Source organism: Elgaria multicarinata, chromosome 11 (genome assembly GCF_023053635.1).
Source record: "Elgaria multicarinata webbii isolate HBS135686 ecotype San Diego chromosome 11, rElgMul1.1.pri, whole genome shotgun sequence".
Taxonomy (NCBI): domain Eukaryota; kingdom Metazoa; phylum Chordata; class Lepidosauria; order Squamata; family Anguidae; genus Elgaria; species Elgaria multicarinata.
In genome coordinates, this window is record NC_086181.1 from 43965263 (window position 1) to 43991522 (window position 26260).

At 48.2% G+C, this 26260-nt stretch overlaps 2 protein-coding genes across 2 annotated transcripts in view; one reads left to right on the forward strand and one right to left on the reverse strand.

Annotated features, from left to right (window-relative positions):
- EMC9 (ER membrane protein complex subunit 9) overlaps positions 1 to 26260 on the reverse strand; it is a 106637-nt gene that overhangs the window by 36236 nt on the left and 44141 nt on the right. The window lies entirely within an intron of this gene.
- Positions 5489 to 25063, forward strand: PCK2 (phosphoenolpyruvate carboxykinase 2, mitochondrial). The gene is made up of 10 exons (XM_063138389.1): positions 5489 to 5573; positions 10299 to 10544; positions 10804 to 10988; positions 12238 to 12441; positions 14584 to 14771; positions 17921 to 18083; positions 18583 to 18801; positions 20400 to 20537; positions 20630 to 20725; positions 22018 to 25063. The coding sequence occupies exons 1-10, from the start codon at positions 5545 to 5547 to the stop codon at positions 22470 to 22472; spliced, it is 1923 nt and encodes a 640-aa protein (XP_062994459.1). The 5' UTR covers positions 5489 to 5544; the 3' UTR covers positions 22473 to 25063.

The window sequence follows — 26260 nt, forward strand, 5'->3', positions numbered from 1 at the left end:
ACAAATGACACCTGCTGAAATGCCCTTTTCATTGCAGCTTTTAAAGATACAGGATACAAAAGGGGAGGACTGAGGGGATTGGGGGGGACTTTTTAGGTCCTCTTAGAGTCTTTAGTGCTCTCTGTGTTTAGAGTACTTAAGTTCTGGGAAATGTGAGGTTCAGGGTAGAGAGTGGTGACTTTGGAGTGTGGTGTGCACATAGTTGACGTATATTAATCAATACAGATAATAAAGAAAGCTCAAGAGTGATTGTGTGAGAGAAAGGAAAGCGTGTATGTGAACGAGGGAAAGGATTGGATGAAAGGTTTCAAAAAAGGTTTTTAAAGGTTTTATTTGAAACAAAGCTTGTGAACTTTTAAAAATAAATTTTAATTATTTTGTTTTTAGCTACCACAAAAATCCCACGTGTCTGTTTGGCATTTATCGTCTGAAGTTTACACATTTAGCCCCCACCCTGACAATCATTCACCTCAGCACATATAACTCACAGTGTTTTATTTTATATAGTGAAATCCTTCTCCATTTAAACCCCTTTCTCCACATAGTTTGGAGAAAGGTGGTTTTTATCCCTGGCCTCAGGCGTATCAAGCGGTGGGGCTTGGCTTGAGCAGGGAGTAGCCGCGGCCAGGCCTGGTGTTCAGAGCCGGTGTCGTGGCAAGTGGACCCTAATCCTTGCAGGCCTTAACATTTCCAGCAAAGGAATATACTTGCTGAACTCTCTTTGCCCTCACCCCAGCCTACTAGCCCAATTAAGGCTACCAGCCATTGCACACTTTCCTGGATATAAGCCCCATTGAGCACAGTGGGATTTACCTCTGAGCAAACCTAAGTCCCATTGCACTACAAACCTCCAGAAACCCCACAGAGGGATACACTTTCTTCAGGCTGTTAGACTTTGGCACTTTGCCAAACATCCTTTTCCTTTCAACTTTTTGTTTTGTTTTGTTTTAACCTGAATGACTAGTCCACAGAAGACTTATGTGGAGTTCAAACACTTGTTCAGTGCTTTGTCACTTTTTAATTAAATAGCATGTCCATATGAAAAGGAGGACAGGGCTCCTGTATCTTTAAGCCCCTGTTCAGAAGAAACCTTAAACCATGGTTTTAACTACAGTGAATGAAGAAAAAAAGCCTTATTCACCATGGTTAAAGCCATGGTTTAAGGTGTCTTCTGAATGGGCCCTAACCGCTGTATAGAAAAGGGAATTTCAGCAGGTGTCATTAGTATGCATGCAGCACCTGGTGAAATTCCCTCTTCATCACAACAGTTAAAGCTGCAGGAACTATACTAGAATGTAAAAAGAAAGGATGTTGTCCTTAACAAAATGTACAACTATCCAGATTCAAAGGGTTAAGGAAAAAGACAATTTTAACAAGGTTTTATCACATTATTATTATTATTATTTATTTATATAGCACCATCAATGTACATGGTGCTGTACAGAGTAAATACAATTCAGTAAATACAGAGTAAATACAGAGTAAATACAGAGTAAATACAGAGTAAATACAGAGTAAATACAATTCAACAACTGTATTAAACAATTAAAGCGCACTGGCATCTACTGTATATATCTGATTGCATTAATGTTATAGAAGAATACCAAGTGCTTTTTAAATTTCTCTTTTGGTATTCTTGTATAACATTAATGCAATCAGATGTTTACAGTAGATGCCAGTGCACTTTAATTGTTTAATACAGTTGTTGAATTGTATTTATGTGATAAAACCTTGTTAAAATTGTCTTTTTCCTTAACCCTTTGAATCTGGATAGCTATACTAGAGTGACCAGATACAAAAGAAGGCTGGGCTCCTGCAGTTGTGATGAAGAGGGAATTTCACCAGCTGCTGTATGCATACAAATGACACCTGCTGAAATTCCCTTTTCTATGCAACTGGAAAACTGGAGGACAACTGGAGGACAGGAGCCTTGTCCTCTTTTTCATAGGGTCATCCTAAATTAGGGCATTGCTAGACACTAAGAACATCAGAAGAGCCCTGATGCTGGATCAGACCAAGGGTCCATCTAGTCCAGCACTCTGTTCACACAGTGGACAACCAGCCATTGGCCAGGGATGAACAAGCAGGACATGGTGCAAGAGCACCCTCCCGCCCATGTTCCCCAGCAACTGGGTCACACAGGCTTACTGCCTCAAATACTGGAGGTAGCACACAACCATCAGGGCTAGTAGCCATTGATAGCCTTTGCCTCCAGGAATTTATCCAACCCCCTTTTAAAGCCATCCAGAAAGGTTTGGAGCCAAGTGTTTCCATGAGCATTAATGGAAAATCCCCCCCCCCCAAGTCTAACTGTGATGTGGAAAGGGGCATTTTGTCCCCCTCTTCAAAATCCTCCCTGCTCCAACTGTGATTCCCCTGGAAATCCACCCCCTCCCCCATCCTGGCAGCAAGGGAAAGAACTTTTTCTAAGCTGAACTCCCCATGCAGGGGGATTGGGGTGAGGGTGTCTCAACATTTGCGGAAGGGAGGATTAACCCTTCTCTCTTCATCTACAAACCACCACCCCCTTGAAAATTGTCCAAGGTACAAAATAAAGGGCAAAATGCCATGGTTTGCATGCAGAGCACCTTGGATAGCTGCTTAGAGTTCTGATTGGGATGGATTCACTGCCCCACTGACATCGGAGCCACCAGCCTCCACTGTCATCCCTATGAAATTGGCGGCTGTAGAAGATACATTCCAATGTAGCAAATAAAGTAAGATCTTCAGTCCATCAAACGATACGTGGTGGATTTTAACCTTCCAAGCATGAGGTATAAGGGCGCAATGCCATGCATTTTTAGACAGGAAAAAAAGCCCGACAACACAACAGCCCTTTTTGAAACTATGGAAGACAGACTAATTATGAAGAATTATATGAAGAATTACATAATCTCCAATTATTTAATAGATTCTACTCCCAACTACACTTGTAAAGAAATAGATAAAATATGCTAAATGTACTACCTTCTGCCAGTAGTCAAAAATGAAAACTGTTTTGTATGTTTCTGTTTGGCTATGTAATAATAATAATAATAACAATAATAATAACAATAATAATAATAATATCCCTACAAATAATAGCCCTACAAACTTCTTGACTGTTAGAGCAGTACGAATCAGTTACCTAGGGAGGTTGTGGGCTCTCCCACACTAGAGGCCTTCAAGAGGCAGCTGGACAACCATCTGTCAGGGATGCTTTAGGGTGGATTCCTGCATTGAGGCAGGGGGTTGGACTTGATGGCCTTGTAGGCCCCTTCCAACTCTACTATTCTATGATTCTAGCCCATGGACCTCCCCTCCCGCCCCACTGAAATGCTTCCATCCTTCCACAGCAACTGCATACACAGCAGCCAGGCACTCTCCATCACGCCTGTGTTCATTCCTCTCTCCGGGTATCAAATGCCACTGCTGAGGCTTTTGGAAGAAGAGGATGCAGGCAGCTCTTCCCACCGCGTTTAGCTCCAACTCCATGATTGCTGAACTCCTTTTTAAAAAGCCAAACAAAAAGTCGGACAAACAGCAACATAAGAGGGAGCAGAAGATAAGAAAAGAAAGAAACACGACATAAAACAATGCCCATTCACAATAATTGCAGCCTGTTCAATCGAGAGTTAAAGGGTGTGAACTTAAGATAGCAGCCATTATCAAAAGAACAGTGAGCTCTGAAGACAGCACTTTGAGCCTCGCGTGACTCGAGGGAGCGAGCCAAGTTACGTCCGGCAAGACGTAAGAAGACGTTAGAGCAGTACGACAATGGAATCAGTTACCTAGGGAGGTTGTGGGCTCTCCCACACTAGAGGCCTTCAAGAGGCAGCTGGACAACCATGTGTCAGGGATGCTTTAGGGTTGGTGCCTGCATCGTGCAGGGGGGTGGGACTGGATGGCCTTGTAGGCCCCTTCCAACTCTGCTATTCTATGATTCTATGATAATTCCCAGCATGCCCCAGCCAGCATGGCTAGTGCATGCTGGGAATTGTAGGACTTCCCCCCCCCCCCCCCGTCTAACCACGCATAGCAATTCGCCTTAAGTCTCTTTGCAACTGTAAGGACTCACAGTATGCATTCTTCCCTACCCAGTTGGATTTTAAGATGCCTTTTAATAATGTGCTGCTTTTTAATAATATATTAGTTTTATATGTTTTTATTATGTATTTTTTGGTGTTTTGCATTTGTGTTGTACCCCGTCTCGATCCGGAGGGAGAGGCGGGTAATAAATAGATAAATTATTACTATTTATATATATTATTGCTATCCCTGTGTCAATCCTCACATCAGTGGGATGTAACCCAAAAGCTCACGGACACATCTGTTATTATCACAGATTTTCCGAGATCAAAATTTAGATGAGCGAGAACTTCCAACCAAAAAGGAAGCCCCTTCCAGATGAGGCACTGGCCTCAGTGTATTGCCAAACATCTGGCGGAGCTGGCCAGCTTCTTCTGAGCAAACCTGTGTGGAGTCACAAGATCCGCACATCCCCAGAACCCACTGAACCCAGAACTGTCAGGAGGGGCACCTGGGTTCTCTAGCATCAGCAGACACCCTGCAAGAAGCACGTGCACACCCAGAGGAATAACAGGCAGTCAACCCGCAAGTTCCCCCCAAAATGCTGCCCGGGAAAGTGGGTGCCTTGCTTAACTTTTAAAGAAAGGTTCTTGGGCTCTGCTCTATGTAATAGACCTAGAAGGGTACCCGGCTCTTTAATTTTTTTCGAATGTGGGGACAGGCTACAGCAGCAGCCCCGACGAGGAAGAAATCACTCTGTGCATGCTCAGAGGACTCTCAGATGGCTGCAGCTCTGGCTGTAGAAAGGGGCGGGGCCAACGGACGCGGAGAGTAGCGATAGGTGGGCGTGGTTAATAGGAGTGGGCGGGGATAAAAGACCAAGAAGACCTGCCAAAGATCTCCCCCCGTTTACTTAAAATTATTGGGAAGAAATTTGTCAGCCAAGTCCCTAAATGGGCCTTTCCCCCCTCATTTAGTGTGTCCGAAATCGGGGTGTCTGCAGTCGTATTGGACCTCATCTCCCATCATCCTCAGCCTGGGGATGCTAGGAGTCGTAGTCCAGCATATCTAGAGGGGCCCCGGTTGAGGGGGGAATGGGTGGGGACGCTCTCTGGTTCCTCAGCGGCGAGGGGGACGGAAGGCGCTCTGCACGCGCTCAGGGGCGCTCTGCGCGTCTCCCGGAGCCCTGGGAAAACCTCCGGTGCCGGGGCTCAGCCCTGCGTCCGGATCCGGCCCCGCTGCCCTGTCTCCCTCCGTCCCTCCCTGCCCCGCGGCTCCCCCAGCCTCGCCCGGGCCCTGGCAAGACGGCGAGGCGGTTACATCACCCGCCGGCCGTGCGCGCAGGCGGCAACGTGGAGCGAGGGGCGGGCGGGGGGCCGGTCCCCCCGTGGCCTATGGGGCCGAGGGGGGCGGGATCCGGGCCGCCGAGCCCGGGAAGGGCTCTCGGGTCTCCTCCCCCTGCCTTCATAACGCTGGCTCCCGGACGCCTGGGTCCATGCTCCGGAGTGCGAGGGGGCTGCCTGCGCAGGGGACACCATGCCGGCGCCGTACACGCGGATCGTGGGGTGAGCGGATCCTGCGCGCCCCGTGGCCAGCCAGCCGGGCCCCCCTCTCCTGCCGCGACCCGCCTTGACTCCGCAGCTCCCCCGACCCCCCGACCCCCCCATTCCCCGGCTGCTTCCAGCCGCCTCGCCCCGGGGCCCCCTTTCTTCGCCCTTCGGCACTCGCCTTCTGGACCTCTTCCCCGCTCGCCCGGCGGCGACCCTGCTTTTTGCCCATCCCTCCGCCTTCTTCTTTCTCCTCTGATCTCCATCCCAACCTTTCCCCAACCTGGCGCCCTTCAGAGCCGTAGGACTACAGCTCCCATCATCCCCAACTGAGGGAATCATGGGAGTTGCAGACTCTGGAGGGCGCCAGGCTCGGGAAATAGTTCTGTCTTCTCTCTCTCTCTCCCCACACCGACCCTTTGCAAACCCCCTCCCTCCCTATTATAGGGCTTGGAGGAGAGGGCTGCTTCATGAGGGTCTCTGGTATTAGTTGGAGGGGGGTGGCGAAAGGGACTTCCCTTGCTCCTTAAAAAAAACCCAACCCAACCCGCACCTCCCTAGTATATCCCTAGTTGATAATCTGCATGAAAACGTGATTTAAAAGCGCGCGCGGAATACAGCATGTAACTGCAGCCCCTGCAATGTGCTCTGACGGGTTTTGCTGCCTGTGAAATGGGCAGAAGACCTTGGTTTGCTATCTGCAAAATGGGAACATTTCTTATGCAGTGATGAGACTTTGCCTCTGCAGGCTGGCCTCTCCCTCCTTCCCTCTTTCCCCCACCCCCAGAGGCAGCATTCCTCCCAAACTCCTGCTTGCTTGCGCTCTCCGTGCACCCTTGGGTGCTCCTCTGGCCTCTGGCCTCTTTTGCACCCAGCCTGCCTCCCTTGGCTTGTCCCCGGGTTCTCTGCTCAGCTTCTCTCTTGCCTGTCTGCCTGAGTGTCATGTCCCCGGCCACGGCACACTTGTACACTTTCCTATTCCGGATCTGCCTCGGGGTGTTCGCTGCACACCTTGGCGGAACGGCAGAGGACCCCCAGTTGTGCAAACGGGCTGGGAACTGCTGGGGAGAGCCCCCTCCCTCCGCAAAGTCAGGCTACATCTGGTTGTGGGCTGGGTTTGGGCCTGGGACAGGAGGAAGGGGGGGACCGTGTCGCCTAGGAGCACCACCCTTGTTTTTGCCACAGTATCCCGGGCCCTTCACTTCCTCCTGTTCCACCTCCTCCACATCCACGTCACCCAGGCTCTCCTCCCCAGGGACTAGCCCCCCTCCCTCCGCTTGCAACCTTTCACCCACAAGAGGAAACGCCAGTCTTGTGAGCCTGTTCACGTCCGCTTGGCTTTTCATTCTCTTTTATTTCCTTTGCAATTGCCCCAGCCTAGATAACCAGGACTAATCTGGGCCCTAAAGCAGGAAGGCACCTTTGCCACCACCACCACCATTCCCCCTGACCCACACACGCCCCATTCTCAAGTTGCAATCCTGCCTCTTCCTCCAACTCCCAGGCCCAGCCTAAAGCCATCCGAATTATCCTCCTTTTTCCGTTGCCTCTGCAACGGACACCCCTTCCATGGCTTTTGGACAGGCGTGATTGCTCTGTAAAAACGGGGGCCGTCCTCATCACATCGATTATTTATTTACAAATTATTATTTTTACCCTAGTCTTCAACCCCCAAAAGACCCCAGAGTGACAGTCGGTTTAATAATAATAAGACAGTCCCTGCTCTCAGGCTTACAATCCAAAAGGCACAACGCAAAAGGAAAAGGGATTGGGAGGGAGGAGGGAAAAGAGAGAGAGCAAAACTCAGGCATCAGTTCTTCATTTCAAAGTTCTTTGGGGAGTTCTTTCTGGCGCGGGAGGGCAAAGAAGGCTGCCTGCCGCTGTTCCTTCCCTGGCGGGGGCATTCCACCACCACCCTTGCCATGATGTTCTTTCTGTGGAGTCAGGGATGCCCAGCTTCTCACTGGCCCTTGATTCCCTGGCCAAGGTGTGAGGCTGGAGTCTGCAGGCCCAGGGATTATTGTGAGCTTGAGGGCCATGAAGCAAACGCGCCCATTTAAAAGGCAGATATGGCATATTAATTAGAAGTCAAAGCAAACAGCATCTAATGGGGGGGGGGGGGCAATCCTCGGTTCCAGGGGCATCTTAGCCCTGGAATCGGTTTTCTGGCCTTCGACGAATCACATTGTTTTTCTCTCAGCCTCAGTTCCCCCACCTGTAAAAAGTGAGCAGTAACCACCAGCATCACAGCGTTGCTAAGGATTTTTTTTTAAAATGTTACTAAAAAGAAGCCAAATGCATTGCACATTGAGGCCGGGGTTCTACAACTGGGAATAGATCCCACTGAACTCAACAGTCTTTATGTCTGAGCAGGCATGTATAGGTTTGGACTGTACGTGTGCTGCAAAAATGATCAATTGCCTGTCCACCCTCCCAAATCTGCAGGCCGTTCATAATCCCATTTTACAGATGGGAAACTGAGGCCGGGAGAAAGTGACTGACCCGAGGTCGCGTGCTGAGGTTGGTGGCAGAGGTGGAGATGTTGAACAGTCCGAAACGGAATTATGTCGGCTCCTCCGGTATCTTAGGTTGAAATCGCGGGAAACTTGGAGAACAGCTCCATGGCCCTCTTTTAAGACAAGGGCCTGTGAATTTGCTGAGCGAAGTGGCTCGCTTTTTCTTTTTTTAATTAAGAAATCTCCCTAAAGCTACCGGGAGGTGATAAGGAGAAGCTGTGGCCAGGGCGGGGCAGGAGATCAGGGAATCTGCGTGTAGATCTGGGAACAGCATGTTCCCTTGTCCCGACCCATGCCCCCAGGACATGGCCGGGGACCTCCCTCCCTGCTCCGTCGGAAACCTTGGCTTGGGTGAAAGTCCATGCCACGTGGTCTCTGCCCCTTTGCCCTTTACTCTGCTGCTTGGAGCTGAGCCAACGTTGCTCCACTCCCTCCTGGGCAGTCAGCTAATCTGCAGGGGGTGGAGGGGGATCTGTGAACCCTCACCCAACCCCCAAACCAAGGGTCAGGGAGTTGTATGCGTACGCAGCCACAAAGCAGCCCAGACTAGCCAGGGTACAAAAAAAATCACGACCGAAGAGACTGGAGGACGGCGAATCGGAGTCAGAGGTCAGCGTGCAATCAAGCGCCGAGGGGCCTTTATCATCGGACTCTGCTCTCGCACACCCGGGCTCACAAGTGCGCACAAGGAAAGGGGTCTTGCATGGAAGCAGCAAAACTGTGGGTTAAACGATGAAACCGGGGCCAAATGCATGCAAGGTAGCAGGTAGCCTTTTGACAACAACGTCTGTACACTTGCTAGACTCTGGAGGTGCACACGCCACCGCTGAGTCACCTCTGCATGTGCCCTGTGGCGCCAGGAGTGTCAGAACTTGCCACTAAAAGCAGGTGCAGGTTTTGATAACTTGTTCATGCATGTTTTGTTTCTGCAAGGGGGGGGGGACATGACACCCCCACATCAGCAACTCCGCAGCAGAGACACCTGCTGCTTTGTGCACCAGAAGCTGGAGTCTCAGTGTTTCCGTACGCCCCCATGCATGGGTGCCGTGCATTGTGGGAAAGTCTGCAAGGGCTTCTGGGATACCTTCTCTGTATTCCCAGAAGGCTACTAGGTTCATGCATGTACAGATTAAACCTGGGGTGTGTGTTCCTAATTCTGGAGGTAGATCCGCACCATCCCGCACGCCTGGTTTTCTCAGAAGGTGCATACCCTTGGTTTAACCTTGCTCTAGATGGGACGCTGCCTTGGGGCGATGGTTGCCAAGATAAGTGCACATGGAAGCCAAGTGTAAACATGTGCATTTACCTGTTGAGGGTGCAGACGTCAAAAACTCCTGTTCCTGCTCTCCTGCTTGAGAAAATAATCTGCCTGTTCTCAGATGGGACACTTTTGTACAGATTCACAGTGCTGTGGTCATAAACACAAAGATGTGCGCATACTTGAGCAGGCCTATGTGACCTTAATGCCTGTTCCTGGAAGGATACGCAACGTTTCACCCTTGCAGATGTCGCTTTGAAGAGCCGCCTACCTTTTTATGTGTTAGTCCAGCCTTCCTCAACCTGGGGCGCTCCAGATGTGTTGGACTGCAGCTCCCAGAATGCTGGCTGGGGCATTCTGGGAGGTGCAGTCCAACACATCTGGAGCGCCCCAGGTTGAGGAAGGCTGTGTTAGTTGAAAGTTTCATATCCCTATGAATGATCAGACAAGCAAGGACACAGATTTACGTATCCACAGATATTTACGTTTACTTATTATGTAAGCCACACTTCCCTTTGGCCATGATCTCTGGGGATGATGGGACTTGCCGTCCAACACATCTGGAGGGCACCAGATCGGGGAAAGTTAATGTATGGATATGATGTATATTATGAGTCAGGTGCATGCAATCCCTCATGACGACATTTGTTTGCTTTCTTTTGCACGGCTCTGTAAAATTGCTTAGCCTTGCTAACAAAACGGGTTTGCATATTCATCCCTGTACATTCCCATGTGCAGCCTTACAGCGCTAGGTGCGTGCAGAGATTTTTGCAAGGTTGCCCAATCACGCTTGCACAAAGTTCTCACACGCTTTGGAACGCTGCGGGTGAGCCCATGCGCTTTGGGGCATGCCTGTGCCTGCTTGTGCACAATTTGCACACTCCGACGAACGCTCAGAGGGGTGCAGGCAAAGTAAATTGCAGTCTCTCGCCTTCTTATGCGTTGCTCTCCGCCTCTCCTCCATTGCAGCTTAGGAGCTTGCTCCCTCAGGAGCTGGGCTGCTGTCCCGGTGCGCTGGGCTCACGCCCCACGGGTTCTACACGGAGACCTCGGCAAACTTTCAGGGCGGGTGCAGGAATTCGTGGAGCATGGGGTGCGGCTCTGCCAGCCAGACAACATCCACATCTGCGATGGGACCGAGAAGGAGAACGGCAAAATCTTGAACTTCCTGGAGTCGGAAGGACTCATCAAGCCTCTTACCAAATATGAAAACTGGTAAGCGCCTTCAACGGCCCAGAGAGGGGTGCCGCCTCAAGGGAGTGCTAGGGAGCACATGACTGGCGCATACCTGCACAGCATCCTGGGGGTGCTCTCTAGAGTCACCTAGTGGGGAACACGTGTGTTGCAGCCACCGTTGTACCATAGCGCCTTCATCTGGAGGCCACTGTGGGCAGAGGCCCGTGGTACGCTATGCCTAATGGGTCAGGGGCGACCAGAATCCTGGACTTATGAGTTTCTCTCTGTCTTTCTATAGCTGGCTAGCCAAGACCGACCCCAAGGACGTGGCCCGCGTGGAGAGCCGGACAGTCATTGTGACCGAGAACCAGAGAGACACAGTGCCCATCCCAGCTGCCGGGGTCAAAGGGCAACTGGGCAACTGGATGAACCCAAAATCATTCCAGGAGGCAGTGGATGACCGGTTTCCGGGTTGTATGAAAGGTGAAGAGGAGACAGCTGTGGCAGGCAGAGGATATAATGGGGGGGGGGCTTTTCCATCTAGGGTGGGGGTGGGACGCCATGGCTGTTTGTGTCACCTCCACCTAGTTCCTGTTGTTGCTACCCCCCCAAAAAAAGTCCCAGTGATTCTCCTGGGAAGCAAGGTGCGTGGGGAGCATGCAAAATGAGTTTCCCAACAATTGTCTGTATACCTTCTTTCAGTGGAGGCTGGTGGCTCACATTTCAGTGGGGCATAAGGTTCAGCACCTTGGATAGCTCCTTTACAATTCTGGCTGGTTCTGACTAACACCCAAAATGGATTCATGGCCCAACTGAAACTGGGGCCATGGGCCTCCCCTGCCTTGCTTCCCAGCAGGTTTGCTGTTTCTCTGTGGGACAGTACTCCCGACAGAATCGGGGAGCCCAGTTCTGCTGGCTTCTGGTGACTGAGATGAACGTAGCTCCTCAGAGCTCTAGGGTATCTCCACAGCCCTCCAGAGTTGCCTACCCCTGATCTAGCAACTACAAGTCACTAGGTGACTCTTCTCGATCCTCCCAGAGTGCAGGACACGGAATAACAGGCTCAAGTTAAAGGAAGCCAGATTCCAGCTGGACATCAGGAAAAACTTCCTGACTGTTAGGGCAGTACGACAAAGGAATCAGTTACCTAGGGAGGTTGTTGTCTCTCCCACCCTAGAGGCCTTCAACAGGCAGCTGGACAACCATCTGTCAGGGATGCTTTAGGGTGGATTCCTGCATTGAGCAGGGAGTTGGACTCAATGGCCTTGTAGGCCCCTTCTGACTCTGCTATTCTATGATTCTAAGTCCCAACCTGGACCCCAGTTTGGAAGAATGTGGCAAGATACTCGTTTTAATCTTAATTTTAGAATTTCTGTAAACCGCCCAGAGAGCCCTGGCTATGGGAGCGGTATATAAGTTAAATAAATAAATAAATAAATAAATAAATAAATAATCACTGGGCAAATATCTTGATCCCCGTTAATTTGTTCTCTAGCCATGCCCCCATCCGCCTCTTTATTAACACCCTACCCTCTTGATATTCCGCCTGTTTATTCCTTCAGGTATCAATCCATCTGCCTCTCTCCAACCATTAATCCGTCTCCTCTGGTCCACCCATCCAGGAAACCCTCCTTTCGCATCCCAACCCGCTTTGCTTCCATTCCCTGCCCGTCCGCCTCCGCCGGTACATCTGCCTCTCCCTTGACCCGTTCTGCCTCCCCCCCCACCATAGGTCGCACCATGTACGTCATCCCTTACAGCATGGGGCCCATCGGCTCGCCCCTCTCCAAGATCGGCATCCAGCTCACCGACTCGGCCTACGTGGTCGCCAGCATGCGGATCATGACCCGAATGGGCACCGCCGCCCTCCGCGCCTTGGGGGATGGCGAATTCGTCAAGTGCTTGCATTCCGTCGGGCGTCCCCTACCCCTGAGTGGTAAGACTTTTCTCTTCTCCCAGGCACTTAACTAGGCTGACCGTATGAAAAGGAAAACGGGCTCCTGTATCTTTAACAGGGAAATTTCAGCAGGTGTCATTTGTATGCATGCAACACCTGGGGGAATTCCCTCTTCGTCACAACAGTTAAAGCTGCAGGAGCCCTGCCCTCTTTTGTATCTGGTCACTCTAGTATTGCTCCTGCAGCTTTAACCATTGTGATGAAGAGGGAATTTCACCAGGTGCTGAATGTATACAAATGACACCTTTTCTAAAATTCCCTTTTCTAAAATTCCCTTTTCTATTCAACTGTTAAAGATACAGGAGCCCGGTCCTCCTTTTTATATGGTCACCCTAACTTAACAGCATTTAACGACATATGCCGAGTTCGTTTGCTTTTAATGGACCCCAGAACTGTTGTTTTTAAATGGATCTTGTTGTTTTTATGCTTTTGGTGGCTTTAAATTTTGTACACTTTTTAACGTTCACTTAAATACACTTGTACACTCCAGGAGACTGGAGCAGGCAGGCACCATCGGGGCCTGCTTCAGTTGGACCCCCCCCCCAGGGCTAACATCTTCACCTTGTGGGGAAGAAGATGCGAGGGAGACTGGAGCAGGCAGGCACTATCGGAGCCTGCTTCAGTTGGACCCCCCCCCCCCCCACAGGGCTAACATCTTCACCTTGTGGGGAAGAAGGAGCTGTTGGTTTGCCCCTCCATTGGGAGATGAGAGGACGGAGCAGGGCCTTCCCACCAGCCTAAGCAGTCTCCTTAATTTCTTTTTATTTTCTCCCTCTTCCCTCCCCATCCACATTTCCTTGTGTGTCATGTCTTTTTTTAGAATGTAAGCTTGAGGGTAGGGACTGTCTTCTTTATTGTAAATTGTAAGCCGCTCCGAGAGCCTTTTGGCTGAGGTGCGGGATAAAAATACTCTAAATAAAATAAATAAATAAAATAACGTTTGCTGTTTTAAACTTTTGTAAACCGCCCAGAGAGCTTCGGCTATGGGGCGGTGTATATATAAATGTAATAATAAATAAACCATCTTCGCTTTGAGTGGTCTCAGAAGCAGGGCCGTACCTCTGGGGTCTTCCCAACTGTTCAGGGGCGAGCCTCGTTTGGGGCCTGCTGCACATTTGGGGCCTGCCGCTCAATTTTTTTAAAAAAAAACTATTTGCAAATATAACAAAAACCAAAAAGGGGAAAGGAGAAAAACAGCAACTAAAAAGCGGCAGTAGAACGAAATAAGAATGAACGTGACATAAAAGCATATCCACTCACAACACCGTTAATAAAAAGGAGGAAAAAGATTTGACACTTGGATTTCAAATATATGCCTTAACATAAGCAGTCCATGTATCTAAGCAAGAAATAGTTGACTGTGACATTCCGATGTAGCAAGAGCAGCAAAGCTAACTCAGACCATTGTGTGAAGGGAGCACGGAGGTGTTTACCGTTTCAGGCTTGTAGGATAAGTCTTTTACAATTGCTCTCAAAGTCCGCTTTTGCTGTCCACCTGTTAATCCTCATATCACAGGAGTATAATTTAAAAGCCCACAAACATCCGTAAGGATCATTGATTTTTCCAGAACAAAGTTTATGCCGCTTGTTTTTTCGACCAGCTTTTACCCCTTCGTATAATGACTGTTAGAGAGTGACGGGGTTGGGATGAACCCTTGTGCGGGTTACTGTGAGGATCAGGCCCTGCTATGCTGTCAATCTCTGGGTGTTTCTCCCGGGCAAAAACCGTGTGCGTCTTCTACCAGAGACTGCCTTGCGCATAAAGAATAGCAGAGAGATTGCGCAGAAAAGCCTTCCACTGAGAACTCGGAACATTTAGTTTGGGTAAAGATAATGAAAGATTTGGTGCCGATAGTTCAGCCTTCCTCAACCTGGGGCGCGCCAGATGTGTTGGACTACAACTCCCAGAATGCCCCAGCTGGGGCATTCTGGGAGTTGTAGTCCAACACATCTGGCGCGCTCCAGGTTGAGGAAGGCTGCGATAGTTGATTTCCTAAAGTGGGGCTGCTGAAACGCCGCTCAGATTAAAGTCCCAATTGTTCAGAAGTATTTGTCCTGTTTCTCCAGCGGTGTGCAATCGCTGATCTCCGTGTTTTGTCCTTCTCTGCTCCCCCCTCCCAGATGAGCTGGTAAACAACTGGCCCTGTAACCCCGAGAAGACCTTAATTGCGCACGTCCCTCAACGCCGAGAGATCGTCTCCTTCGGCAGCGGCTACGGGGGCAACTCCCTCCTGGGCAAAAAATGCTTCGCCCTGCGTATCGCTTCGTGCATTGCCAAAGACGAGGGCTGGCTAGCCGAACATATGCTGGTGAGAGGGATGGGGAGGGATGAGGAGACTTGTGGGGTGGGGTGAGGAGCTTCTGGGGGTCAGGAACCCTGTCAGTGGCTACCGTCTAACCGCAGCTCCAGACGTAGGCAGGAGCCTTGCTTCTTCTCATCCAAGCCGTGGGGAAGGTGGCCACTGCTAATATTGCCTTGACATGTGCAGAACAGTGAAGGCCGGTGGCTCCAATGTCAGTGGGGCGACATTTAGAGTTCTGATTGAAACCCGGAGCGGATTTTCTGTCCCATTGACATGGGAGCCACCAGCCTCTACTGGCTCAACTTTTTACTGCTGTTGACTGAGCCCAGGCGCTGAACACAGGCGTGAACGTAGCCCCAACCAAGGCCGGCTTGTTTGTTCTGGGGGTGTAACGGAGTTTAGTGCACCTGGTGCCCTCCAGTTGTTTTGGACTACAACTCCCAGCATTCCTGATCATTGGCTCTGCTGGCTGGGGCTGATGGGGTTTAGGGTGCAAAACATTTGGAGGGCACCAGGTTGGGCAAGGCTGGTCTAGTGGCTTCCAGCAAGGGATTCTGGGAGCTCGAAGTCTTTAATTGGGACAGACGGGTGGCCATAGCTTCAGAGACAGGACTGAGATGGGTGAAGGGGTGGATGGGGGGTGGGTGGGTTGAGGTTCCAGGACAAGGCACAAGGCCAGAGCACAATGGCTGTTTACATGCTCTCAGAGGGATATTTAACGAGCAAATATTAATTGGTTAATGAGTGACAGAGGCCTGCTGAAATCCCAGATGGGCGAGGATGAGTCTGACGCACAAAAGGTGGGGGGAGGTGAGATGGTGAGATCCTTCGTCAGGAACCAGAGGGCATTGGCCCATGGCAAGGGGGCAACTGAGGGGACTCTGATTTCCTCAGGCCCTAGCGCAAAGCCTTGTGGGATTGCTTGCCTTTTCGTGCAATGGAAGGCCGAATGGGGGGTGGGGGGTGGGAAACAGGTTCCAAAGCATTGTGGTTAATTTAGGCCATATAAATTTGTCCGTGAGAATTGCATTATGGGAAAACGGCTCACAGTCCAGTGCTTCAAGTCTACCCGTTTTAGAATTCTTTAGGATCACCTCAAAAACAAGATATCACAATAGGAGAGCAAAAAACACACAAAAACATTATTTTATTTTCGAAAATAACTTGTGTCAAAGCACTGTAGGTAGCGTATACTGTACAGTACTCTAGTAATTCTAGGCATCGTTGAAAAGCCAGGATTGCTACCTTCCTCCCACTTTCACGAGTAATTAACAACTGTGGGACAAGCAGAAATTCAACAGGTGAAGATCTACTGATTAGTGCATCTACTGATCACAGGGGGTGCAACTTCGTTGAATTTCTGTATGCTGTTAAAGGTATGATGGGAGGAAACTGCTCCCCCCCACCCAAATTGGAAAAGATGTAAACATTTCCCATTAAATAAAAAAAGTCTTTATGACCTGAACAATTTTTCTCATGGCAAATTAAGTAACTCACTCACCCACTTTCTGAAATAAACACTTCTTTCTTAAAACAAGAAAGCTGTTTGAACTTTGGAAAGATTCCTTCCATCCACAACCCACTGACAAGCAAACAAGTTTTGCTTTCTGGTTGTCTTTTAACATTTGTGATTTATTTCCGTATTAGTTTGTAACAGCAACAAGATCCAGATTTAATCATATTTAGCGTAGACCCACTGAAATCAATGGGACCTAAGTTAGTCATGACTGACTTAGGTCCTATTGATTTCAATTGACCTACACTATGTGTAAGGGTGCAATCCTGTGCATGTTTAGACAGAAAAAAGTCCTACAAGTCCCAACATGCCCCAGCCAGCATGCTGGGAGTTGTAGGACTTTCCCCCCCTGTCTAAACATACATAGGATCCCATACTTAGTCTAGTTCTAATTCTCCCGGAAAGATGATCTTAAAGAATTTACTTAATATCCTCCTTTTTAATGTGTAAGCGGAGAATCAAATGAAAGCAATTTCCTGGGCCCTTATTCAATTTAAGCAATCTTAGCGGCTTAACAGTGGGAGGTTTAATATCAGATTGAATTAAATCCGCAGAAATGTGCTTATGAATGCAGCAACAGTTCTGAAGGAAAAAAGATTATTTCTTTGTTTTTTGAGGATGCGCTCACATATTGTAGGAGGCACCCTCTTTTCAGAGGGTGCCTGCCATCAGCGGCGTTTATAAGTAGGGGTTTTAAGATGTGCTGCTTGGTTACTTGGAGGCACATTTTTAATAGAGCAAAAGGTTCCTAATATATCTAGGGTGACTATGGCCACAGCTAGACCTAAGGTTTATCCTGGGATCATCCAGGGTTCGCCCCTGCCTGAGCACTGGATCCCCTGTGTGTCACCTAGGTGAACAGGTTTGACCCCTGGACGATCCAGGGATAAACCTTAGGTCTAGCTATGGCCTATATGAAAAGGATGACAGGGCTCTTATACCTTTAACAATTGTATAGAAAAGGGAATTTTAGCAGGTGTCATTTGTATGCATGCAGAACCTGAAGCTATGCTAGAGTGACCAAATACAAAAGAGAGCAGCTTTAACTGTTGTGATGAAGAGGGAATTTTATTTATTTATTTATTTATTTATTTATTACATTTCTATACCGCCCAATAGCCGAAGCTCTCTGGGCGTGCAGCATCATTTCACCTGATGCTGCATGCACACAAATGACACCTGCTGAAATTCCCATTTCTTATACAACTCTTAGGCTGTAGCTAGACCTAAGGTTTATCCCAGGATTGTCCTGGGGTCAGACCTGTTCATCTCAATGCCACACAGGGCATCCAGTGCTCAGGCAGGGATGAACCCGGGATGATCCTGGGATAAACCTTAGGTCTAGCTTGTGGGACGTTTCTTACTCTGAATCTGTTTCAAAAGGTGCTGTAATAGAAAATAGCTGCCTGGGGGTATTATGGGAGTTGTAGTCCAACACATCTGTGGGGAGAGGAGCTCCAGGTTGAGAAAGCCCGCTGCAGGGTGTTTTGAGCAGGTGTCTATTGCAAAGCACTATGGGTATTTTGAGGAAGCCAAGTGCCACCGTTAAAAGTGGGCGGTGGCTTTTCGGACGCTCGTGGGTGGCGTTCCTTGGGCCGTTCCTCTGTGGATCGCTTGTGTCATTCATGTTGCTTTCCAGATCCTGGGACTCACGAACCCTGAGGGGAAAAAGAAATATGTGGCCGCCGCCTTTCCCAGTGCATGCGGGAAGACCAACTTGGCCATGATGAACCCCACGCTGCCGGGCTGGAGGGTGGAATGCGTTGGGGACGACATTGCCTGGATGAAGTTTGACAGCGAAGGTGAGTCAGATATCAGAGCGGTGGGGCCCGAGAAAACTGGAAGAGAAGCATACCGTTTCCCGAATCTCTAGCGTTGTTAGCTATCCCTAGTCATTTGCATGAAATGTTGTTGTTTTTACCATTGTTTTAATTATTGGTTTTATTGTATTTCCTCATGATTTTATTTTGCAAACCACTTTGGGATATTTTTGGGTTTTTTTTAAAAAAGAGAAGCCGTATAGACATTTTCTGGAATAAAAATGAATAAATAAAGCAGCCCCCCCCCCCCAAGGTTGTCATGTTTTAGTGAGAGGTAGTACTGGTTAGCATGCTTGATTTACACTGGAAGACCTGAGTTCAAATGTCTGCTTAGCTGTGAATGTCCATGGGCTGGTGATTCTCTCTCTCCCCCTAATCTAACTCATAGTTTTGTTGATAAAAGTTAGGGAAAGGATGAGACACCACCAGCCCGCACAAGAAAGAAAATACCTTAATGCCTCTCATCCTCTTCTGTCTGCAGGCTGCCTGCGTGCCATCAACCCCGAGAACGGCTTCTTTGGGGTGGCCCCGGGTACGTCCACCAAAACCAACCCCAACGCCATGCACACCATCCAGCGGAACACCATCTTCACCAACGTCGCCGAGACCAGCGAAGGGGGAGTCTACTGGGAGGGCATTGACCAAATGATCCCGGCCGGAGTGACCATCAGCACTTGGCAGGGCAAGCCCTGGAAACCAGGTACGCCTTTGTGCCGCCTGTTGCAAAGGACTCTGGGTAGTCCTAGAGAGTAAAGTTACTTCGCCCTGTCCTCCAAAGGCTCATTTCTTAGGGCTTGGGAACCAGGAGGCCGGAGTTCAAGCCGCCAATTGCTATTCAAGGAAAGAACACCAGCGAGGGAAGATCAGTCTGGCCCAAATAGCATGGAAATTTGGTTTTGCATGGCCATTTTGTTTTGGCATTGAAAAACTGATCTGCTTCCTCTTCCTTTTCCCTCCACGCCCCTTTCCTTGTGTGTCTATGTTTTTGTTTTACTTTGCAAGACTGATGGCAGGAGCCTTCTCTCTCTTTTTTAATTGCTGTGAGCCACTTTGGGAGACAATAATTGTCCAATAAGGAGGATAAATATAGCAAATAAATAATGGGTCAGTTCAGACAACACGGTAGTCAATGCAGTGTGAAAACTCCACGTAACGGTTGAGTTTTTAGGATGTACTCCCCACACAACATGTCCTAACTCCACCGTTGTGTGACTGTGGGCTACCGTGGAGTTGAGTAAAATCCATTACGACGTATGATTGACAGTTCCTCCGCCCCTTCTCCCGATGATATCCCATCAGCCATTGCTGGGGGGGAAAAACAATCCTGGGCTCTCTCCTAGAGTGGCACTCGCTCCTTTTGCTGCTCTTGCCAGGGAACTCTGTAGCCAATAGGAAAAGTCAACTCAACAGAAAACTCCACAGAGCCCGCAACACAACAGTTGTGCAGGAACTGTCCTCTGCACAGCGTGTGTATTCATCGTTGGAGTGTTTTCCAAAAAAACCACCCTCCACCGTTGCATGGAGTTTTCCCGCCAGACAACACATTTCTCAAGGGTGGTGTAAAAAAACTCCAGGAGAAAAGCATTCAGCATAGTAAAAGCAACAACAATCCACATTTTCTTTGGGAACTCCCTGCCTCCAGAGGTCAGGCAGGCACCAGCACTATCGTTTCCGGCGCCTCCTGAAAACAGCTCTATTCCAGGAAGCATTCCTTGATGGACACAGCCATGGTTTTAATTGGCATTCTTTTCCTTTTTTAAAGTATAAAGAGTACAGACAAGATAAGTAACAGTCAAGCAGTAAAAGCATTGAAGCAGGCCCATAGATAAAACCCTTACTCAGCATCAGATGATATACGAGTGATCTGGGCGAATTAACAAGGCTTTAGCACCGCACCTGAAGTCTGTTGGATTACACAGGCAAGCATTACTGATCAGAACAGTCAGAAGTTGGAGGGCCGCCATGGAAAAGGCTCTACGGAGCAGCATAGCATCAATGGGAGACTGAGCTCACTGGGGTTTAGTGCTAGATGGAGCTTCCCATACGGAGGCTCAGCTCTGAGCAGATGAACGGTGATAACGAAGAAGAGAGTGTCTCTGGTTATGTACAAAATGCCTTTTCTCTTGTCACTGTCCACTCTGAGCTTCGACAGAGCGGCCATTTGGGCAAAGGACTTCTGTGGCAGAGGATATCTCTTCTACGCAATGCTTGAGCCCCAGCAGCTATTGTTTCTAAGCACTCCTGGGTTCTCTGATGCAGAACCTGGTAATCTGAACTCATCCAACTCTCCCTCCCAAGGTGACACGACAGCTGCTGCTCACCCCAACTCCCGCTTTTGTGCCCCGGCGCGCCAGTGCCCCATTATGGACCCGGATTGGGAATCCCCTGAGGGCGTCCCTATTGATGCCATCATCTTCGGGGGCAGGAGACCCGCAGGTAAGTCCCCACCACACTATTCTCCTCCCAGATTCCCTGGGCCTCACTACCTCCACAGAATGACCAAGTTGTGAAAATTCTTTCCTTCACAGGCGTCCCCTTGGTGTACGAGGCCTTCAACTGGCGCCATGGAGTCTTTGTGGGCAGTGCCATGAGATCAGAGTCCACAGCAGCAGCAGAACACAAAGGTGAGGGCTCTCTGGGTGACCCTGGTTCACTGCGTTTGGCTCTGACTTCTTTTCTCTGAAGGCTGAACCCCACGGAAGAGCTTCTGTGATGGTGACAAGGCGGTCGAGAATATCTTCAAGTCTTGGCAATAAGAATGTAATGGTCCCCAAACATTTCGGGTTGGTCAGCACACTTGGAATTTTGAAAGGGTGTCATGGGCACTGTGACAAAATGGCTGCCATAGGGGTGGGGCTTAGGCATTCATAAAATGGCTCCCATGGTCAGTAGTGCCAGTCAAAAATACTCATTTCCTAGGCAACGAACTGGTGAGACTAAGGCCATAGCTAGACCTAAGGTTTATCCCCGGATCGTCCAGGGGTCAAACCTGTTCATCTAGGTGACACACAGGAGATCCAGTTCTCAGGCAGGGGCGAACCCTGGATGATCCCAGGATAAACCTTAGGTCTAGCTGTGGCCTAAAAGAAAAGCTAGAACCGATATAAGGTGACCATAAGGAAAGGAGGACAGGGCTCCTGTAGCTTTAACAGTTGTATAGAAAAGGGAATTTCAGCTGGTGTCATTTGTATGCAGGCAGCACCTGGGGGAATTTCCTGTTCATTGCAACCATTAAAGCTGCAGGTCCACTGCCCTCTTGACCAGATACAAAAGAGGGCAGGGCTCCTGCAGCTTTCACTGTTGTGATGAAGAGGGAAATTCCCCAGGTGCTGCATGCATACAAATGACACGTGAAAAAAAGCCTTATGAAGTCCTTCAGGGCAATTCAAGTAAGAGATTCTATTTTCTCCAGAGCAAAATGATCATAGGAGATCATTTTGCTCTGGATGAAACTGAAACTCTTACTGGAATTGCCCTGAAGAAGGACTTCATAAGTCCGAAACGCGTTGGCATATACAAATAAATATTTCCTAGACGTATCTCCATTTCCACCTCTTGCCTTTGGCTTTTTTTCACATGCTATTTGGGGTTTCCTTTCGTTTTTGGCTACTTGTTTTTTTCCGTTTTTAACCCAAATAAAATTTGTACTGGAGGGCAGCACTGGCATACCAGACTGCCAGTTACAAAACAATTTATTTAAAAAGCTTAAGAAACAAAGTAAAAATCAGGAAGGGCAGGGTAGCTGTGGTGAGGGTGCTAAGAGAGGTATCTGTAGGGCACATTGGGGCCACGGGCACTCTGTTGGGAGAGACCTTACCCCTATGTGGGCTGAGACATCTGCATATATGTTTACAAATTTGCACATCTCTCTTTTCTCTCTCCCCCCCCCCCCGTCCCGCCACCCCACTCATTACAGGTAAGGCCATTATGCATGACCCCTTTGCCATGCGCCCCTTCTTCGGTTACAACTTTGGCCGCTACCTGGAGCACTGGTTGAGCATGGAAGGGCGCAAGGGCGCCCGTCTTCCCAAAATCTTCCATGTCAACTGGTTCCGGAAGGATGCCGCCGGGAATTTCTTGTGGCCAGGCTTTGGAGAGAACTCTCGGGTCCTTGACTGGATCTTCCGCCGGGTCGATGGGGAAGCAAGCGCCAAGGAGACGCCCATTGGGTACATCCCGCAAGATGGCGCCTTAGACCTGACAAGCCTAAACAAGGTGAACTATCAGGAGCTTTTCTCATTGCCCAAAGAGTTCTGGCAACAAGAAGTCAGAGAAGTGAGGCAGTACCTAACAGAACAAGTGCCCGAAGACCTGCCCAAGGAAGTCATGAAGGAACTGGAGGCTTTGGAGGACCGGGTCAAGAAGATGTGAGGGACCTGAAAAGAAAAGAACCAAAGACACGTCCTCTGTGTCTCCTGTGGGGAGAGGGAGGAGATAGCAGGGAGCTTGTTTACAGAATTTCCCTTTCCCACTTCTTACCAGCTAAACCTCTCTGGCCATCGAGAATCAGCTATCTTGCTTCCATGGTCATGAGGCGGCCATCTTACTTCTTAGGCAACATGAGCTGTACCTATTTTCTTTATGTGAGTCAGTTTTCTTGATACATCTGCTTTCCTTCCTTTCTTCTGTGCCACTATCATTCCTTGGTTGTAGGGAAACAGGGCAGAAGGGATCTGCCGTCTTGTTCTGTCATGTGCGTCTCGGTTCTCTTCTGAGACTTCTTTTCACGTCTGTATGTCTTCCTTGTCACTGAGTCGTTTTTTGACCTGTCACAGACTGCCTTTTCTTTCTGGTGAAAGACTACTTTGGGGGGGGGGGAGTTTCTGGGGAGAAATTGGAAAGCTTTTGTGGAAAGGGGCACCTCAAGTTAGCTTGGTGTGCGCCCCCAAATCCCAACTTGTCATCTTGAATGCCTGTTAGACCTTTCACATCTTGGGGACATGAATGGAGAACCAGTGAATAGTTAGCTGTGATACCAACAGCAATGGAAGTTCTACCATCAATAGGTCTCAGAATCAGGTGTCCGTTCCTTAGATGAATCTCAGAGCCAGCCTTCTGATAAAGTAACTCAAATCTGACTGAACACCAGGTCCTAATCCATCACTTCTAGGCCTGTTGCTCATACATATCTGCATACTTTCTCCCCCTATTTCTTTTGAATATGTGATGTACATCCCCAGCCCTGACGGAGATGTATGAAGTTTCACTGTGCTGAATCAGACCATTAGTCCATCTAGTCCAGCATTATATACTCTTGGGAGCTTTGGTGTGCAAAGTTTTTGCTCTACTGTTGAGCTACGTCCCATAACGTCCCAAACTAATTGCTGCTCTGATGCTATATTTACCAAATGTGTACTTCATGAAATCTGCCTAACCTAGTGTGATGAGAAAAGTACTGCCTCCAAGCCATCAAGCTTTTACTAACTAAACACGGAGCACTGAACACCGTCTCTCAGCGTTCTCTGGCTGACAGTTTTCCTCCTGAAGTTAGAATGTTTGTGAACATTCCGTGACTTGATGGCTACTCAATCCAATGCTGATTATTAAGCCTCATAAGCGTTATTACTAATATCTACACCAGCCTTCCCCAACCTAGTGCTTTCCAGATGTGTTGGGTTGCAACTCCTACAATCCCATTGGCCATGTTGGCTGGGGACTGATGGGAGTTGTAGTCCAATAGATCTGGAGGGTGCTGGGGTGGGAGTGAAGGTTGGTCTAGACTCTAGCATCAGCTCCATACAGCCGTAACCCCTTAGACAGAATGGAACTATCTAGTTTCATATTTTCCTGTTTCAAAGAGTCCTGTTGTCAAATCTTGTCAAACAGACGTAGAACAATTAACAACTCTGTCAAATTTTAATTAACTCAAACTCAAGCAAGAGAGTAGTGTGGGGACAAGAGCATTGGGTCAATCCTGAATCATGGCTCTAGCATGAATCATACTTCTAGCATGGCCTTGGACAACACCACTCTCAGTCTCTCCTCCCTTACAGGGTTGTTGTAAGGACAAATGAGATAAAGACAAGAATTATTCTTTACCAAAACATGTTATTGAAACAAATCTTACTGCCTGTCCTTACTGTGTTATATTTGGACAGAATTTTGCTTCCTCTTCACTTTAATTCCATCATCAATCTTTGGCTAGGCCACTGTTTACCTAACTGAGGGCCATCTATAACTTTAATCCGCTCATTCTTAACATTCCATTGCTAACCATTTCCTTCAAGCACTTAGAATGTCAGTGAACATTTTGTGACATCACAGCAGTGCAGCCAATAGCCAGAGAGGGTGGCAAATAATAGGCAGTTTTTAGCCTACTCCACATATTAGGGTGCCCAGCAAGAGGGCCGAGTTATACAATGTGCCTTCTTATCACTCACCAAATAGCTATGCGAGTCTGTTACAGTTTGCTGGTAAAGAATACCACCAAGTGATCAGATGTGGTGTCTTCTTTACTGGTGTTCGCCATTATAATCTCAATTTCCCCCTGTCTTTATGTTCCTATACGTGGACCCTATTTGGTGCGGTTATCCTCAGCCATCTGCTGCTTTAAGCTCAAGTGTGAATACAATTTGCCCACATTTCAATTAATTAATATATGCAAATGATTAATGGGCTTGTACTTTTCTTCCTTTCTACCCTTGGAGAAAGTGCCAATCCTTCAGGGTGAGAAAAGACTTGAGAGGGAAGCAGAGCAGGGACTGTCAGTGGCAGGAACAATTCAATGTACGGTCAATGTACTTCTACGATTACACTTTTAGTGGTGGAATTTCAATCAGAAATTAAGCAGCAGCTGGAAAGAAACCTAGAGTGTGAGCTTGGTATTCGACTGCAATTTAATTGTGTGTTTTATAAAAAATAAAAAATAATAATAATAAAAATGCATACTATTTTATTAATAACGGATCATGAATGAGAATAGAAATATCAAGAAATAAAAGGATCTGAGTGTTCTAAACCAATGTCTTGTATACGTCTGATCCCATGTAAATTGTGGGATATTCAGTTGTGTGTGTGTGTGTGTGTCTATAGCAGGGTTTCCGAAACTTGTTGGTGGGCAAATTTGGAAATTTCAATGGGTATTGTTGGTACTCTCACAAAATGGCTGCCATGGGGGGGGTGCTTGCTCATTCATAAAATGGCTACCATGGCTAACACTCATTTCCCAGAAGGCAAACTGGTGAGACCAGGAAAAGTACGCACAAAGCAGAGGTGGAGTCTCCATTCCAAAACACAAAAACACTATTTGAACCCTAAATACAGATAGCGCTGGAGGAAAGCGCTCTGGTTTGCAGTATGCCAGCCTCTCGGTTTAAAAAACAACGTGAAATTAAAAATATATATCTTAAGAAATAAAATAAAACTCAGGAGGGGCAGGAAGACAGCAGGCACCACAAGGTGTCTGTGGTAAGGTGACCCTATGAAAAGGAGGACAGGGCTCCTGTATCTTTAACAGCTGCGTAGAAAAGGGAATTTCAGCAGGTGTCATTTGTATATGTGGGGAACCTGGTGAAATTCCCTCTTCATCACCACAGTTAAAGCTGCAGGAGCTATACTAGAGTGACCAGGTTTAAAAGAGGGAAGGGCACCTGCAGCTTTAACAGTTGTGATGAAGAGGAAATTTCACCAGGTTCTCCATATATACAAATGACATCTGCTGAAATTCCCTTTTCAATACAAAGATACAGGAGCCCTGTCCTCCTTTTCATATGGTCAACCTAGTCTGTGGGCACATTGGTGCCCATAAGTATCGTGTGGGAGACTTCACTAGATTTTCAAGCATTTTGAAGGCATATCTGCAACGCAAATATTAAAACCAGTTTTGAAACTTGGGTTAACTGCCAGACTTCTCCCAGGAATCCCTGAGGGATGAAGTTTTGTGAGCAAACTGTTCATAGTGGAAGATCATTCCCTTGAGGAGTTTAACAAGTTATAATTCAACAAAGAGGAAAACAAAGGGAGTGAGGGAAGGAAATGAGGAAGAAAAAGGCTTTTTTTCAGTTACACATACTTTGGCTTAGATATGGTAGAGCAGATTCCCCAACCTGGTGCCCTCTAGAATCTAGATGATCTTAGTGTGACCATATGGAAAGGAGAACACGGCTCCTGTACCTTTAACAGTTGAATAGAGCAGGGAATTTCAGCCCGTGTCATTTGTA

Excerpts from the sequence above, each read along its gene's own strand:
- PCK2 (XM_063138389.1), top strand. The coding sequence starts at position 5,545 with ATGCCGGCGCCGTACACGCGGATCGTGGG. Across the intron at positions 10,989-12,237 it reads GTTTCCGGGTTGTATGAAAG|GTCGCACCATGTACGTCATC; the intron begins GTGAAGAGGAGA and ends CCCCCACCATAG. Across the intron at positions 18,802-20,399 it reads GGGCAAGCCCTGGAAACCAG|GTGACACGACAGCTGCTGCT; the intron begins GTACGCCTTTGT and ends CTCCCTCCCAAG.